We start from the raw sequence: 15,317 nt of genomic DNA, 5'->3' as shown, positions 1-15,317 counted from the left end.
GAAAAAAAAAAAAAAAAAGGTGATCATTAGCAAGGAAACAAAGAAAGAAAAGAAAGAAAAGAAAAGAAAAGAAAAGAAAAGAAAAGAAAAGAAAAGAAAAAGAAAAGAAGAAATGGAAGACTGTTTCCAGGTATGTCAAGAATTGAGGGTTTCAGGAAGGATACCCCAGTGCTAGAATTTCCAAGGCTCATTTGAAGATGGGTGGACAGAACTCTGAAAACAAAGCCTTATGGACAGATCAGTAGTGTTTTAATGAATCTATAGATGTGCATCTGGAATTTTAACATTTGGGTTAGGAGGGCTTCCCCCACATAGAGGCAGGGGTGGGCAAGATGTTTTAAAAAGACTTGAGTTATAAGGGTTGTGCAAAACAGATACAGACAAGAGTCTAGCTGCAAACATAAACTTTACAGAATGACATGCTTAGCTCCTGTCACCAGTTATCCCTAATCCCCAAATCCTTCAGTTCTCCCTATTAATATGAAGCCTTCCCTGATGCCAGATAGCAATGAGGCACTCTGCATTTACACGTCAGTTGAGTGCCTATAGTCCATGACCTCCCTGAGTCACTCAGAGATTGGCACTCAATGTCAGAATGAAGGCCACCAACCTTTTCCTTCCCAAACTTCAGGTCCTACAAATCATGTAGGGGCCTTGTTAAAATAAGATTCCTGGACTTAAAAAAAAAAAAAAAAAAAAAAAGATTCCTGGACTTCATCCAGATGTACTAAATCAACTCTCCAGGAGAAGGACCAGGGTATCCAATTTATTAATAAACATCCTAGATGGGGGCAGTGGACACCTGGGTGGCTCAGTCAGTTAAGCGTCTAACTTTGGGTCAGGTGCTGATCTCAGGATCCTAAGATAGAGCCCCTCCATGCCCCCTAGCTGGCTCCACGCTCACCCTCCCCTTCTGCCCCCTCACCACCCCGCTACGCTATCTAATAAACATATATATATTTTAAAGAGCATGCTAAATGGTTCTTTCGATCTGGCAAGTTTGGGAAATTTTCAATTAAACTGTTAAAAAGAAAACAGGCCCCAAATGGAATCACTTATGCTAAGCCCGCATCATCACCAAACCAAAACTAATACCTAACCTACCTGCAGTTTCAACCGTCTCCAGGAATGTACTCTTAAGGGGTCTGTCTGGAATCCTCTGCTCAGTATTAGTAAGGTATTCTGCCTAACGGACCTCGTCTGTCCCCCAAAGGACGGTGACCTTGCCTGAAATAATCCTCTTCTCCCCTTTAGGACTTCCTTGTCTCACCAGCCCCCCCCCCCCCCCCCCCCGCTTTTTAAAAAAAACCTTTCTTCTCGTGGAGCTCTTTGGAGCTTCTCTCTACTGGGGACGCTGCCCGATCCATGAATCGTTCAACCTGGCTAAATTACTGATATTCACAGCAACTCCACACTTTGTTGGTTCTGGCAAGTCACTGGCTCTAAATTACAACCCGGGGGGTCAGGTTCCCCCAGTATCTGAGACGAGGCGTGAGGCGCAAGGTCACGGCGGCTGGGCATCCGCAAGGCGGGTCCCCGCCCCCAGCCCCGGTCCCCGGCCGCGGCTCAAGGCCCTGCGCGCCCGGCGCCGGCAGCGCCGGAGACAGGCAGCCGGGAAGGGCCCGCGACAGGCAGGGCCGGCCGGTGCCGCACACCGACTTCTCCCGGCAAAAGCCCGTCGTGCGCCCCAGGAACGCGGGGGACAGGGCTGGGAACTGCAAACAGGAGGCTCTAGGGACAAAGGTGGGCCGGAAGGGGACGGTGGGGCAGGCCGGGCTCCCGGGCCTCACACAGCGCTCACCTGCCTCCCGGGCTCGCTCCCGGCCTCTCCGCGGCCGCCGGCTTCGCACCTCGCGGCTCTCGCGAGAAGAGGAGGCTGCGGGAGCGCCGGCAGGGCGGAAGTGGCCTGGCCGACCTCCTGGGTCTGTCCGCCGCGTCGCCGTCGGCTGCGTGCCCGCTTTCAAGATGGCGGCGGCAGCGGCGGCCTTGTCCGGCGCCCTCGGCCGGGCGGGCTGGAGGCTCCTGCAGCTACGGTGCCTGCCCGGTGAGGGGGCGGCCGAGCGGGGGAGCGGGGAGGAGGAGTGTGGGGGCACGAAGCGGACGGGGCAGGGTGCGGGGCGGAAGAGGCCGTCGTGGCGGCCGGCCAGCAAGGTGACGTGAAGGGCATCGGCGTGGAGCAGCCGGCGTCCTGGGCTCGATTTCTGTCTGCCCCCATCCTCGAGCCGTGAAGGGCAAAGAGTAGCGGAGCAGGGCTTGTCACCCCCATTTAGCGGAGTTAACGGAGGCCCGGAGAGGGCTGTGGGTGCCCAGGGTCACGCAGCGGGGCAGTTGCAGACGGGAGGGCTCGCACCCAGCCTTGGAATAACTCCATTGCCGAGTCCCCGCGCAGGGCCCCAGGCGACGGAGGTGGAAGCGGCCGCAGGGAGCTCCTAGTTCATGGTTTCCTAAGTCAGTCGTTTCTTCACCGCTTCAAGAATTCTCTGATACCGTACCACCTTTTCCACAACACAATCCGAGTTTTCGTTTGTACATCCGAGTTCTTAAAACTATAGATGTTTGCTTTACAAGAGGTTACTGTATACTGCTACTCTTAAGTGGAAAACCAGCGTCCCCTTCTATGAGTAGAATGAACACACTGACGCATTAACTTAAATGCATAAGTAATGAAATAATAAATAATTTCCTGTATTCCATAAGAAATCATGCGACCTTCAGTGGTTCCACACTGATGCTTTGGGACCTCTCCCATCCTTTTCAAAGTTTTAGGAGTATTTTGTTACATTTTTTTTTTTATAAATACTAAAATATTGATGTTTTTACAGTACTGTTCTAAGTTTTTTATTTGTTTTTAAGATATTACCCGTTTATGAGAGAGAGAGAGTGAGTGAGCATAATCAGGGGCACAGGGAGAAGCAGGGAGCCTCACCAGGGCTGGATCCCAGGACTGTTAGATCATGACCAGAAGTGAAGGCAGACACTCCACTGACTGAGCCACCCAGGCACCCCCTATTAGGCGTCTCTTAAAATCATTGTTTCCTGGGTTAGTTGGTAGATTTTTTTTAAAAATGAGTGTCCTTTTGTTGTTTTTATACAAAAGTCCAAATTAACTATGTTTAGTTAAAGTAATGCCTATGACCACTCCTATGACCAGAGCCACTCCTAGGTATTCACCCAAGAGAAATGAAAGCAGGGACGTTGAGTGTCTGCCTTTGGCTTAGGTTGTGATCCCGGAATCCCGGGATCGAGTTCCACATCAGGGTCTCTGCAGGGAGCCTGCTTCTCCCTCTCCCTGTGTCTCTGCCTCTCTTTCTGCCTCTCATGAATAAATAAAATATTTAAAGAGAGAGAGAGAGAGAAATCCAAACATGCGTCCATGGAAAGGTTTGTAGAAGTACATTGATAGTAACTATTCGTGATAGGTAAGGCTGAGAAAGCCCAGGTATTCATCAGCACAATCGTGTTTCTTGATGGAATACTACTCAGCAATAAAAAATAAGTTAATTTCCACAAAAATAGGAATCTGTCTAAAAAAGACTGCAAAAACAAGTTTTACACGAAAAGGATATACTATAGGAATCCATGTAGATGAAATTCTAGGACAGGTTAAACTAGGATGAAAACTTCTGAACAGTGTAAGTGGGGGATGACTGGGAAAGAGCATGAGGGAACTTTGGGGCTACAGTACACTCTAGCTAAGGGTTCAGGTTACACAAGTTTATACCTTTGTCAGATGTCAGAATTGGCACATTTAAGATTTGTGCATTTCATTGTATATAACTGTCACCTCAATAAAAGAACAGTAAATAAATGTGAAACTCTGGTTCATGGTATGCATGAATGCATGGTATGCCAGAATGTGTGGAGCTGAAGAATACTGAGGTCTGCAACAGATCCATCAAAAATAAGCTGGGTTAAAAGATTTTAAAAAGCTGGATTGATGAATGAAGAGTGTGGTAGATCTGTAGAATCTAGGTGGTGGATATACAGGTGTTCATGCCATAGTTCTTTCAACTTGTATGAGATTTTTTGTAATAGGGGCACCTGGGTGGCTCAGTCGGTTAAGCATCCAACTCCTGATCTCAGCTCAGGTCTTGATCTCAGGGTCGTGAGTTCAAGCCCTGTGCTGAGCTCTACACCCAGCATGGAGCCTACTTAAAAAATTTTTTGTAATAAAATGTTGGGAAAGGAAAAAAGTAGTACGAGCCCGTACTTTCCAAATCCCTTTCTCTAGTAAACGGGGGTGTTGCAGGTATTGCCAATGAGAAAACAGATTAGTGATCTGTATGAAGGTATAAACATTGTGGGAGTTAGTACTCACAGACTTTCTAATTTCTAGTCCAGTGCTCTTGCTATGATATAAATATGTAACATTTTCGCTTTCACTTTTTGATTGGGCTTCACAGCACCCCGGTTGAGCAAACAGATTATTACTCTTGATTTGCATATTTTAAAATCATGCTTGTTGGGGTGAAGTGGTTTGTCCTAACATAGTTAGCAAGTGATAGCAGCAGGCCCAGAAGCCAGGTCTTCTGTTACCTGGCTCCTGCTTTTGCCACCACATCATGTCGCAAGGTTGCCAATTTACCCCAAATTTTTGTCTGGGACCAACACTTGGATAAGTGGTTCTGGAGTAGACTCTTCCCCCATCTCTTGCACCATTCAAGGTTTCAAAGAGTCTTCTCTGGTAAGTGTCCCTGACTGACAGCCCAGTTTTTGTTTCAGTGTCCCGTTGCCAGTCAGCTGTGGTGTCACGTGCCTTCCATGCTTCCACTATGCAGCTAAAGTCTTCAGATGAGCAGAAACAACAGCCTTCCCAATCTTTTTCTCAGCAACAGTCCGAAACACATGAGGCAGAAGAACCCAATCCAGAATCTTCTCGTTCACCTCCCAGGTATGCACCAGAGCCCCAAGCCCATCTGTTTCTGGCCATTTTGCATGCTTGGGTATGTCTGGCCTTCCTCTCCTTCCTCTCTCCTCTTTATCCCCATTTTCACCTTCAATCATTTTCAGGGCCATCTGTGAACAGAACCTATGGTTTTTTTTTGTTTTTTTTTTTACCTATGAGTTTTTTTGAAAATTGTACCTGTCCACTCTAAAATAAACAATACAAAGAAGTTCAGAAAAATAAAGCAGAGATGACCAGAAATCACAAACCCAGAAATAACTAACATTTTCGTGAATATCCTTTTAGATGTTTTTCTAAGTATGTTACATGCATAAGTCTATATATAATTAGTGATTAATTATACCACCTATTAAACATGCTATTCCAGAAACTTTTTCACTCAATAGCACATTTTTAATGTTTTCTCATTCTATATGATTTTAATGGTTGCATAATATTCCAGTAAAGGGCAGTATTAAAATTTACTTAACCTATTTTTTATTGATGAATTTGTTTATTTATTTTTTAAAAATATTTTATTAAAAAAAAGATTTTATTTATTTATTCATGAAAGACAGAGAGAGAGGCAGAGACACAGGCAGAGGGAGAAGCAGGCTCCATGCAGGGAGCCCAATGTGGAACTTGATCCTGGGTCTCCAGGATCACGCCCTGGGCTGAAGGCAGCGCTAAACTGCTGAGCCACCTTATTGATGAATAGGGCTGCCCTATTGATGCCCTATTGATGAATTTATTAATTAATAGATTTCCTTCACTGCTATAAAAAATGATGTCATTATCTCTCAGCAGTGGGAGCACCTAATAAAAGGATGTGCAGATTTAACATTTTATTACATAAGTGGGGCCAAATTGCCCTCTCGGAAGGTGATAATATTTACATTTCCATTAGATATCTTTTCTTCTTAATTCTGCCACTGAGAAGTTCCTCTACCTCTGATATTAGGGTGTTCCTGTCATTTTTCTGGTCTCCTAATTAAAGTACTTTTCAATTCAATTCAGTAAATATGTTTTGAGGAACTACTTTGTGCCAGCCCTGTGAATACTAGAAGCATTGTCTCTGCTCACGGAGTTATCATTTAGCACAAATACAGATAAAGTGCGCTAAGGGCTATAAACAGAGAAATCCAGGGTACTGTGGGAGCATTTGCCTTCAAATGACATGGCCTCCTCACTCACTGGATCCCTCTCCCCATGACTATAGGAGAGGAGAAAGATAATATAATTTTTATTCTGTCACCATGGAAATATCAATACTGCCACAAAAGTAAATGTCTTCCCAGTGTGTGCTCAGAGAAAGCACAGAGTCTCTGGGTTCCGGTCAGGCACCTTTTGCCTGTCAGGCAGCAGTCAGTGAGTTGAGGTGTGTTGGGCTCCATCACCATTTCTCTGTTCTGTGTGGGTTTCAGGTACACAGATCAGGGCGGTGAGGAGGAAGAGGACCATGAGAGTGAGGAGCAGTTGCAGCACCGCATCCTGACCGCAGCCCTGGATTTCGTGCCTGCCCACGGGTGGACAGCAGAGGCAATTGCAGAAGGAGCCCAGGTATGTATAGGACAAGGTGGGCCAGCCTGACCAGGATTGGCCAGGAGGGAGTCACACCATCCAGAGCAGAGGGCCTCATGCTTTCTTCTGGCCCAACTTAGAGCCTCTCACTTCCATAGGATTTTGTGGGGGGAGGTTGTTTTTTCCTCAGAGTGAAATGGCTTTCTTTTAGTATGGAAAGATTATACCAGGGACTTGGTTCTCGTGAGATAGGTTCTAAAGGCAGCCCATTAGGCAGGCATTGCCGATGATCACAACTATCACATTTCATTGACTCTTAAGACAACAGTGCTTGAAGATGCACCATTTTATGCATCACTAAGAAAGAAAAAATGCTACCTAATAAATTAGGACACATTGTCAATTGCATAATTCACACTGATTGTTTAAATTGAAAAACTGGGGGGCCCCTAGGTGGCTCAGTCAAGTAAGCACCTGACTCTTGGTTTCAGCTTAGGTCATGGTCTTGGGGTTATGAGGTTGAACCCTGAGTTGGTCTCCCTGCTGTGCCAGAAGTCCACTTGAGATTCTCTCCCTCTCCCTTTGCTCCCTCCACCCACGCCCAAATAAATAAATCTTTAAAAATAATTTTAGGCCCCCGGCCCTGGGACGGCACGGCAGGACCGGCGCCCCGGGGTGGATGGGGGTGGTAAAAAAAATAATAATAAATAATAATAATAATAATAATTTTAAAATGTGGCACCTGGTTGGCTCAGTTGGTAGAGCACGTGACTCTTGATCTTAGAGCTGTGAATTTGAATCCCACACTGAGTGTCAAGATTATTTCAAAATAAAAATCTTAAGAAATAAAATGATAAAATGGGTGCATCTTAGAATTGATGAAATCTGGTGTTTGAAAACACTCAAGAAGGCACTACTTAGGAGACCAACACTTTATTTTTCTCAGGATTTTCCTTCTGTGTTGGAATAGATGGCTGCTTTAGATTAACCCTAGGCTCATATTGAGGCCACAGTGTACAGAATTAAGCATAGCTGGATACTGTCCTGCGAGAGCTCTGTGAGAACAAAGAGCATTCACTTCTGCCATCCTAAGCTTGCAGGAGAAATAGGATGGAAGGTTGAGCATGTTTAAACACTAGCCAGAAGAATGCAGAAACAAGGGTGAGGTACAAGTACAAGAGAAAGTGGCAAAATCAAAAGTCCAAAACCCCTTGAAGGCAAGAATTAGAAGATCAAGAACACAAGTGGGAGGACAGGTCTTAGATGTATTAGGGATGATGGAGAAGACAGCTGCAGGTTTAGTTTCTAGAATATTAAGGGAGTTCCTGGGGGATAGCTCCTGTTCTCTGTGAAGTAGGTGTGGCTGTCTCATGAATCTTAAGTTAGGAGAGAGTAGGAGGAGACAAAGGTTTGAGGGTGGCACAGAATGTTGGAAAGAATCATTGTAGGAAGTGGTAGAACAAGTAGAGGACAGAAATGTAGCAGGATGTTGGGAGAACTCTTACACAGAATTCTGTGGGAAACTGGTCTTTTTCACTCTGTCTTTATTCATAGTGGTTACATAATTCCCATTGTATTTACTTGACTTCAACTGATAAACATTTGGGTTGTTCCCATTATTTAGTATTCTAAACCAATTTATACAACATTATAAGTGCATTTGGAGAAGTGGAGTTGCTATTTTGGGGAGCGTTTCAGTCAGGGGACAGAAACCACACCAGTTATTCAGATAGAGAGAATTTAATACAAAGAATGGTGAGGTAGGTGTAAAGTTGGTAACCAGCTCACTGACAGCATAAAAAGAACCCTCTAGGATGTTAGGGAGGCTGCCGCCCCGGAAAGTGGCTCCCATCTCCAGGGCTAGAGGGACAGAGGGAAAAAGTGGACTTGTTAAAATGAGAAGCTTGAAGGATAGCCCCTTTGGAGGCCAAACTCAAACCTCTGAGGAGGAGATGCTACTCAGCTGGCACTGCTGTCTCTTAAGTTCAGAGAGAGGGTCCCTTGGGCTGGCACCCAACCTCTGGGGGCAGGGAGGAAGGTGGTGGCTTGCTGGAACCAGTTCTGCAGGTGCTGAGAAAGGTACAGTCCAGGCTCAGCTACAGCCACAGAGGGGAAGTGCTGCTGCCCTGGTGAAGAAGGTGGTGAAGCGCGGCTGGGGAGATGCCCACAGGAGCCTCTAGCAGACGGGACCATATGCAGTCTTCCTCCTCCTCCAGCCTTCGGCTCTCCCTCCAACCACCCACTTGGCAGAGCCTAACATGGAGCTGGGATTGTGGCTTGTGGAGCTGCAGCCCCCACGTCATGAAGCTGAGGCGAGGAGGGCAACTTTGGGGCTGACAGTAATTCATCACCTGGTCCAAAGAGTATACGTGTATTTGTGTGTGTGTGTGTGTGTGTGTGTGTGTGTGTGTGTGTGTGTGTATTTAAATATTTGTTTATTTAAGTAATCTCTACACTCAACATGGGCTTAAATTCACAGCCCCGGGGATGCCTGGGTGGCTCAGGGGTTGAGCATCTGCCTTTGGCTCAGGGTGTGATCCTGTGGTCCCAGGATTGAGTCCCACATAGGGCTCCCTGCATGGAGCCTGCTTCTCCCTCTGCCTCTGTGTCTGTCATGAATAAAATCTTAAAAAGAAAAATTCACAACCCCAATTTCAAGAGTTGCACACTCTGCCCACTGAGACAGTCAGGCAAGCAAATGTGTATATTTTTGAGGGTCTTGTTGCCTACATAGTAGAAGCAGCATAGCCCAGTGGTGAAGAGCTCTGAGCAGTGTTCCCTCATCTAAAAAGCTGGAATTGCCACAAGGTCACAGTGAGATCATGTGAGTCCTGTGCTTAGCAGAGTGCCTGGCACAGTTAAGCATACAGTCCCTGTTGGTATTGATGCACTGCAAATCTGCTGTGAATCCTGCCAGATTGCTCTCTGTAGAGACTGTGGACTTCCACCAAGACAGAGGCACTTTCCCACTCCCAGCAGTGGGGATTAGAGTTTGTAAGTTTTTTGTTCCTTCTCTGCCCTTTGTCCCTGGTGCTGTTGGGGTTCTGCCTCTAGGAGATGCTCAATGATTGCCATATATCGGGAATAGTAAAGGATTTTCATGGCTTTGTTCACTTCTTAACTCATTAAGAAAAATGGTTGGTTGGTTGGTTTATATAGCAACTGAGAGGCTTAATTTCCAGGAGATTTAGGTTAAGTCAATTGGTGAGGAAGAGCTGATTGCTCTACCCAGCCCCTCTTTTATATCATGTAGGACTGTAGGATATGAGTGTCAGAGCTCAATTCAAACTGGCTCAAGCAGGAAAGAGAACGTTTGGGCTCATTTAATAACAGAAAAGTTTGGAAGTAGCTCCAGCACAGTGTTCTTAGATTGTGCTGCTGGGAATCGTGTCTCCATCTTCTCTGCTTTGCTTTCCTTTCTGTGAGCTTCATTCTCAGCAGGGATTTCCCAGGCAGGACTAAAAAGGGTTCAGGAGCCCCAGTAAAGAGAGAGCCCTTCTTTTCCAGCAGCACTGGTGGGATTCCAGAGGCAGCCTCTTAGGGCCTGGACCTGGTCATGTGCACATCCCTGCGCTAGTCACTGGGAACTCCAGTTATCCAAGCCTGGATCTCACACTCTCCAATACACCAAGGGGCTTGATGAGTATGGAGGGTCAGCCTCACCCAAATCACATGGACCAGGAATGAAGAGTAGGGATACCCCATTAAAAATCAAGCTGCTGTAACTGGAAAAAGAGGCACTAGTGAGGAACAGGCAGCACAGGTCTACTACATTTGTCTACCAATTTCTTGTTTTCTGTCTCCTTTTGTAGTCTCTGGGTCTGTCCAGTGCAGCAGCCAGCATGTTTGGGAATGATGGCAGTGAACTGATACTGCATTTTGTGACCCAGTGCAATGCTCGACTCACTCGTGTGCTTGAAGAGGAGCAGAAGCTGGTCCAGCTGGGCCAGGCAGAGTAAGTCCTATGGTATTATTGCTCAGGGTGGCAACTAAGGATCAGGTGGGGCTGAGGCCCCACCAGCTGCCCCGGGAGGTCAGTCCAAGCAGAGCCAAAAGAGAGGAGCATTGAGCAGCCCTGCTGCTTTGATGGGCCCGGAAAGCTGCCTGTCTCTGACAGGCCAACATCAGGAGCTGGTGGGACCCTCCTCCCTAGAGCCAAGTAAGCATGGGCACTGAGCCCATGCCTTTGACACAGAGACACACTGTTTTCTTTTCCCTCTTCCAGGAAGAGGAAGACAGACCAGTTCCTGAGGGATGCAGTGGAAACCAGACTGAGAATGCTGATCCCGTACATTGAGCACTGGCCCCGGGTACAGAGTCCTTATCTAGGCCCCAGGGCAACAATGTATTCACGTTCTTAGTTCTCAGCACTTAGCACTCAGAGGACCTTGCACATTCTTCAGAAGTTAACTCACTAATCTGCACAGACCTGGGGATTCTGGGATTCTCAGTGCACTAGAGCTGGGGAGTGCCATAGGAAGTAACTGAGCCATCTGGGGCTCAGTGCCTAGAAATGTGAGTGGTCTGAGTACTGGGTCACATCTGTGTTGGGACCTAGTAGCCCGAGTGTGCCACTAGGTCTTTGGTGAGGAGGAATCCATGAAGGAGATTAGAAAATGAGAAGGTTTTATTGGCCTTCAACATTAACAAGCCTGATATGTTCTGGATGGCAGAGGAGTGGGAGGTCTTTGCCACTTGTCAGTGGGATGCTTGAGAGTTGGAGTATTCGTTCTGAGGGCTTTTTTTATCCCCTTTTCTGAAACTTCCTCTTTTTTATTGCAAAGCACGTCACAGTTTGGGCCATTCTCTTAGTTAAGAAAATGGAGTCAGAGCACATCAGGAACGAGAGGACATGGGCACCTGGGTGGCTCAGTGGTTGAGCATCTGCCTTTGGCTCAGGTCGTGATCCTGGGATCGATTCCCACATCGGGCTCCTGTGGGAAGCCTGCTTCTCCCTCTGCCTATGTCTCTGCTTCTCTCTGTCTCTCATGAATAAATAAAACCTTTTTTAAAAAAAAGAAAAACAAGGAATTAGAGCACAGCAGAGACCATCTCATGTTCTCCACCCAGCTGGTATACCACTGAGCATGTAGTATCAGCCAGTCAGGCTGCATGTGGAGGGAGTACACTGAGGGCTAAGCCCCACTGCCTGCCTGTGCTGGCCACACTTGATTTTCAGACCTCTGGCCTTGACTCATTCCACCTTGCAGTTAAAGCAGTGGAAGTACGTGTATTGGGCCCTGGCTGCCTTCTGATTCAGCACGTTTTCTTCAGGGCTCCTTTACTAAGAGAAAATTTCCCAGCCAATCCAGGGCCTCTGATCAGCTTCCAAAGGCCACAGCCAATGGATTTTTGAGTTGGTAAAGTGACAAAACCTTGTCCTCTCAGGAGTCGATGTTTGCTAAGGCAGCATCCCTGGGTTGTGCCATTGCTTGCATGAATAAAGAATTTTTAGTTTCATGTACCAGAAACCAACTTGAGTTAAGCAAAACACCAGGGAGGAATTTATTGTGAGGCCTTGGGGGGGCATTGAAGGCAGGAAAGCTGCTGGGCCCTGGGAATGGCCTGGGATTTGGACCTAAAAACCACCCCTGACCCTCCTATCTCTACTACTTCCTCCTTGTTTCTGAACAAAGTGCCCTGCCCCATCCTTGCTCTCAGTACTGTCAGAAAGACCAGGCTAGACCCTCCGGCTGCCTGCCTTCCCAAGTCTACATGCTGGGGTTGGAGAAGCTGAGTGGGCCAGCCCAGGGTAGGATCTGTCCCTGACTCCTATCAGCTATAGCCAGGGCTGTTAGCTGCCAGAAGCTCACAGCAGTCAGGTGGGGATGGTAGATGTCAGCAGGAGACTTGGGCAGGCCCTCTTATTCCATGGAGGGGTGAGGCACCATCCACCTTGTGTGCTATTTTTCTGTCATTCTCTCCTCAGGCCCTCAGCATCCTCATGCTCCCTCACAATATCCCATCCAGCCTAAGCCTGATCACCAGTATGGTGGATGACATGTGGCATTATGCTGGGGACCAGTCCACTGACGTGAGTGCTTTCTGCAAATCTAAAGGGTACCAGGAAAGGCTTGGGTTAAACATTTCTTTAGGAAGTTTGTGAAAGTTCTTTGATCACAGTTCCCTTTGGGGGGCCTGCAGTGCCATTCCCATCTTGGAAAGGAGAGGCTAGGCATGGGGAAGGTCCCTCGAGAAGCCATAGTGGGAGCCAGGTCTTCACTCAAGGGCTAGCAATCTGGCCACAAACCAGGAGTTTTTCCCTTTGACCTCTAGTGGTGATGCAAGCCTTAGAGGGCCAGGGGACTGGGGTGCTATTTTATAAGCATTTTCCCCTTGGTCTCCTAAGATTCAAATTCTGCAGTGGTCTTTCTCAGTGTGTCTTTCATTAGACTGATTTTAAAAAGGTTAGGTGGGGGGGCGTCGCCTGGATGGCTCAGTTGGTTAGGTGTCCCACTCTTGATTTCACCTTGGGTCTTGATCTCAGGGTCGTGAGTGGAGTTCTGTGCTGGGCATGAAGCCTACTTAAAGAATGCCATGGAGCCACCCATTGCTTTGAAAAGGAAACTCCCTCCCCCCAGCCCACTTTGGCCTGCTTTGCCAAGAGATCAGTAAGCCTTTAAACAGGCACGAGCGAATAATCTGACTTGTTAATGCTATCGTATTTCTGGTAGGAAATTTAAAAATAAAAGTATACCTTCATAAAATAAATTAATATGTGATGGTACTTGAAATCCAGGCTGAGGAGCAAAGAGATGCTCCTGCCACAGTTTTAACAAAGGACTTTAATAAGCTCCTCTCGTGTGGGAATACACCACCACCAGAGTTCGTGAGAAAATGAAATTAGAAAGCTGAGAAATTAAAGGAATAAAACATGAAGCAGCTGAGCTAGTGCTCCAAAGAGCAGTTTGCTGGGCCAGCCCGAAGTGGTGGAGGTGTTCTGTTCTGTCCATGGTCCTGTGTCAGCCCTCATGTGACTGATGAGCACACCACAGTGTGGTCATAACTGGCTAACCATAGAGCCTCTCCAGCATTTAGGTGACCTCAGACTTAGTCTTTTCACCAGCAGTTTCAAAGTGGACTGGATATAGCAAAATCACCTGGGATGCTTATCAGACATCCAGATTCCTTGCACCTACTTCAGACCCCGGGCTCTAAACTCTTAAGAGGTTAGGCCCAGGAGCTTGCATTTTAATCTCCCAGGTAATTTTGATGTCCAGCAAGTTTGAGAACAGTAATATTATCCAGGGGGAAACAAAGGTACCTTTGGGGGAAAAGAAGAGATCAGGAGAGAGCCCGTGTGTGCCGCTGGTTTGGGATACAGTCCACAGCAGTAGTGGTGACTCACCTTCCTGGCTGGGTTCCTTTGCAGTTTAACTGGTACACCCGCCGAGCCGTGCTGGCTGGCATCTACAACACGACAGAGCTGGTGATGATGCAGGACTCGTCCCCAGACTTCGAGGACACTTGGCGCTTCCTGGAAAACCGGATTAATGACGCAATGAACATGGGCCACACTGCCAAGCAGGTAGTTGGGGCTGGCCCTTTGGGAAGCCTCCTCACTAGGCACACCACCCTCCTTAGGCCATGGCTACTCACTTGTCTGTTCTCTTGCACTACTTTGGCCTCAAAGGACAGTCCTGAGGGCCAGTCCTGGGAGTTGGCCTGGCTCTTCCTCATACCAGCCCTTCCCTGAGAGCCACACTTGGGCCATTTTTGGTTCTGTTCATAGGCTTTTCCTCCAGTCCGCAGGGTCCTCATGAGCCCCTCCTGATTTGTCCTACCTGTTTCACCTTTGAGCTTGTGTTGGGGTCTTAAGAGAACCTGACCTTGACTCTTCTAGGTAAAGTCCACTGGAGAGGCACTGGTGCAAGGACTTATGGGTGCAGCAGTGACGGTGAGTACTGCTTTGCTCAGGCCTGCCCTCCTGTTCCACTCCTGCCCTGTAATCCTTAGAACATGCGTCAAAACCAGAAAGCTACTAATAACACTGGCAGTGGTTCACCCCCAGTCTCTGATCCTGAATTCCCTACCTCTTCTGCGCACCCCCCCGCCCCCACCTCGTTAAAAAACATCGCTGGCACCTGGGTCCCTGGTGTGTCAGATGTGTGGGTCTTAGCTGTGCCTGCCACCTTGAAAATCCCAATCTTTCCCATTGGAGTCTTAGGGACAGGACAAGGCCTCATCATTGTTTTCTTCCCTGTATCAGCTCAAGAATCTGACAGGTCTAAACCAGCGCCGGTGAGCAGGACAGCGTGTGAGCTAGAGTGCCCAGAAGAAAAGCTACAGATATATTGAAAGGGCTTTGAAAACTATGAAGTGCCGTCCGTGGAACAGGGTGTTAATGGGAAAACACTGAAGGACTCCTTAGTCACTCTGACAGCCACCTGGAAACCACAGAGCACTTGATACAGCTACAGCTGTAGCCTATAATCAGGCTACTTCTTTAGTTCCAAGTGCTAGGCCAAGCCTCCTGATGCTTCTCTTCATTGCAGCTGGGTGACTGAAAAATGAGGCTCTCTTCCAAGCATTCGAGCCACAGAAACCCAGCACATCTGTATCATGATCTCACGGATACTTTGATCATGTCTTAACCTTCCTAGAGTGTTCTCTGGGGCTCCCAAATCGGAGTCAGGGTGTGAAGCCATTACAAATGGCAGCCCATCCCTGGCACGGCACGGGCTTGTGCACACAGGTGTTCCTCACACCCCCTCTCCTCTTTGGCGTCCTGAGATGCTGCACCTGGGAACCCCTTAAAAAGCTGCCTCACCTGAGACCAGTGCCTCCGGGCAGTGGTACTCAGCCTGGCTAGAGGCGGGAACCCAGGCCCGTTGTGTTACACCAGTATGTGTGGCAGGGTTATTAGTGAACTTAAGAGTCTGTAAAAATAGTAATAAATATGTTGGAAGCA

General features: G+C 47.6%; 2 protein-coding genes and 1 long non-coding RNA gene across 5 annotated transcripts in view; 1 reads left to right on the top strand and 2 right to left on the bottom strand.

The window, feature by feature from the left end:
* The window catches only part of CIAPIN1 (cytokine induced apoptosis inhibitor 1), a 15,151-nt gene extending 13,217 nt beyond the window's left edge, over positions 1-1,934 (bottom strand). For 2 of the 3 annotated variants that reach the window (XM_025447983.3, XM_049104043.1), the window contains exon 1: positions 1,802-1,934. The gene's annotated coding sequence lies outside the window, so the exon portion shown is untranslated. Of the gene's footprint in view, positions 1-1,104; positions 1,255-1,801 lie in introns of those variants that run through there. The other variant, XM_049104041.1, reaches the window with a different exon arrangement.
* On the top strand, positions 1,910-15,317 carry COQ9 (coenzyme Q9). Its single transcript, XM_025447980.3, has 9 exons — positions 1,910-2,044; positions 4,723-4,891; positions 6,310-6,445; positions 10,219-10,361; positions 10,632-10,716; positions 12,336-12,440; positions 13,779-13,934; positions 14,250-14,303; positions 14,616-15,317. Exons 1-9 carry the CDS (start codon positions 1,966-1,968, stop codon positions 14,649-14,651), a joined length of 963 nt encoding a protein of 320 aa, XP_025303765.1. The 5' UTR covers positions 1,910-1,965; the 3' UTR covers positions 14,652-15,317.
* LOC112660459 (uncharacterized) lies at positions 11,016-13,874 on the bottom strand. The gene is made up of 2 exons (XR_003136948.3): positions 13,755-13,874; positions 11,016-11,409 (listed from the first exon to the last, which is right to left on the bottom strand). It is a non-coding gene; the product is annotated as an uncharacterized LOC112660459 (long non-coding RNA).

The sequence above is a fragment of the Canis lupus genome, chromosome 2 (genome assembly GCF_003254725.2).
Source record: "Canis lupus dingo isolate Sandy chromosome 2, ASM325472v2, whole genome shotgun sequence".
Classification (NCBI taxonomy): domain Eukaryota; kingdom Metazoa; phylum Chordata; class Mammalia; order Carnivora; family Canidae; genus Canis; species Canis lupus.
Note: the sequence above shows the minus strand (reverse complement) of the source record. Positions and strands in the feature narration are given on the sequence as shown.

What these genes read in the sequence shown, in the direction of transcription:
- COQ9 (XM_025447980.3), top strand. Translation starts at nt 1,966, where the DNA reads ATGGCGGCGGCAGCGGCGGCCTTGTCCGGCGCCCTCGGCCGGGCGGGC. An exon ending in CAATTGCAGAAGGAGCCCAG is followed by an intron (nt 6,446 to 10,218) that starts GTATGTATAGGA and finishes CTCCTTTTGTAG; the next exon opens with TCTCTGGGTCTGTCCAGTGC. An exon ending in TGGGCCACACTGCCAAGCAG is followed by an intron (nt 13,935 to 14,249) that starts GTAGTTGGGGCT and finishes TGACTCTTCTAG; the next exon opens with GTAAAGTCCACTGGAGAGGC.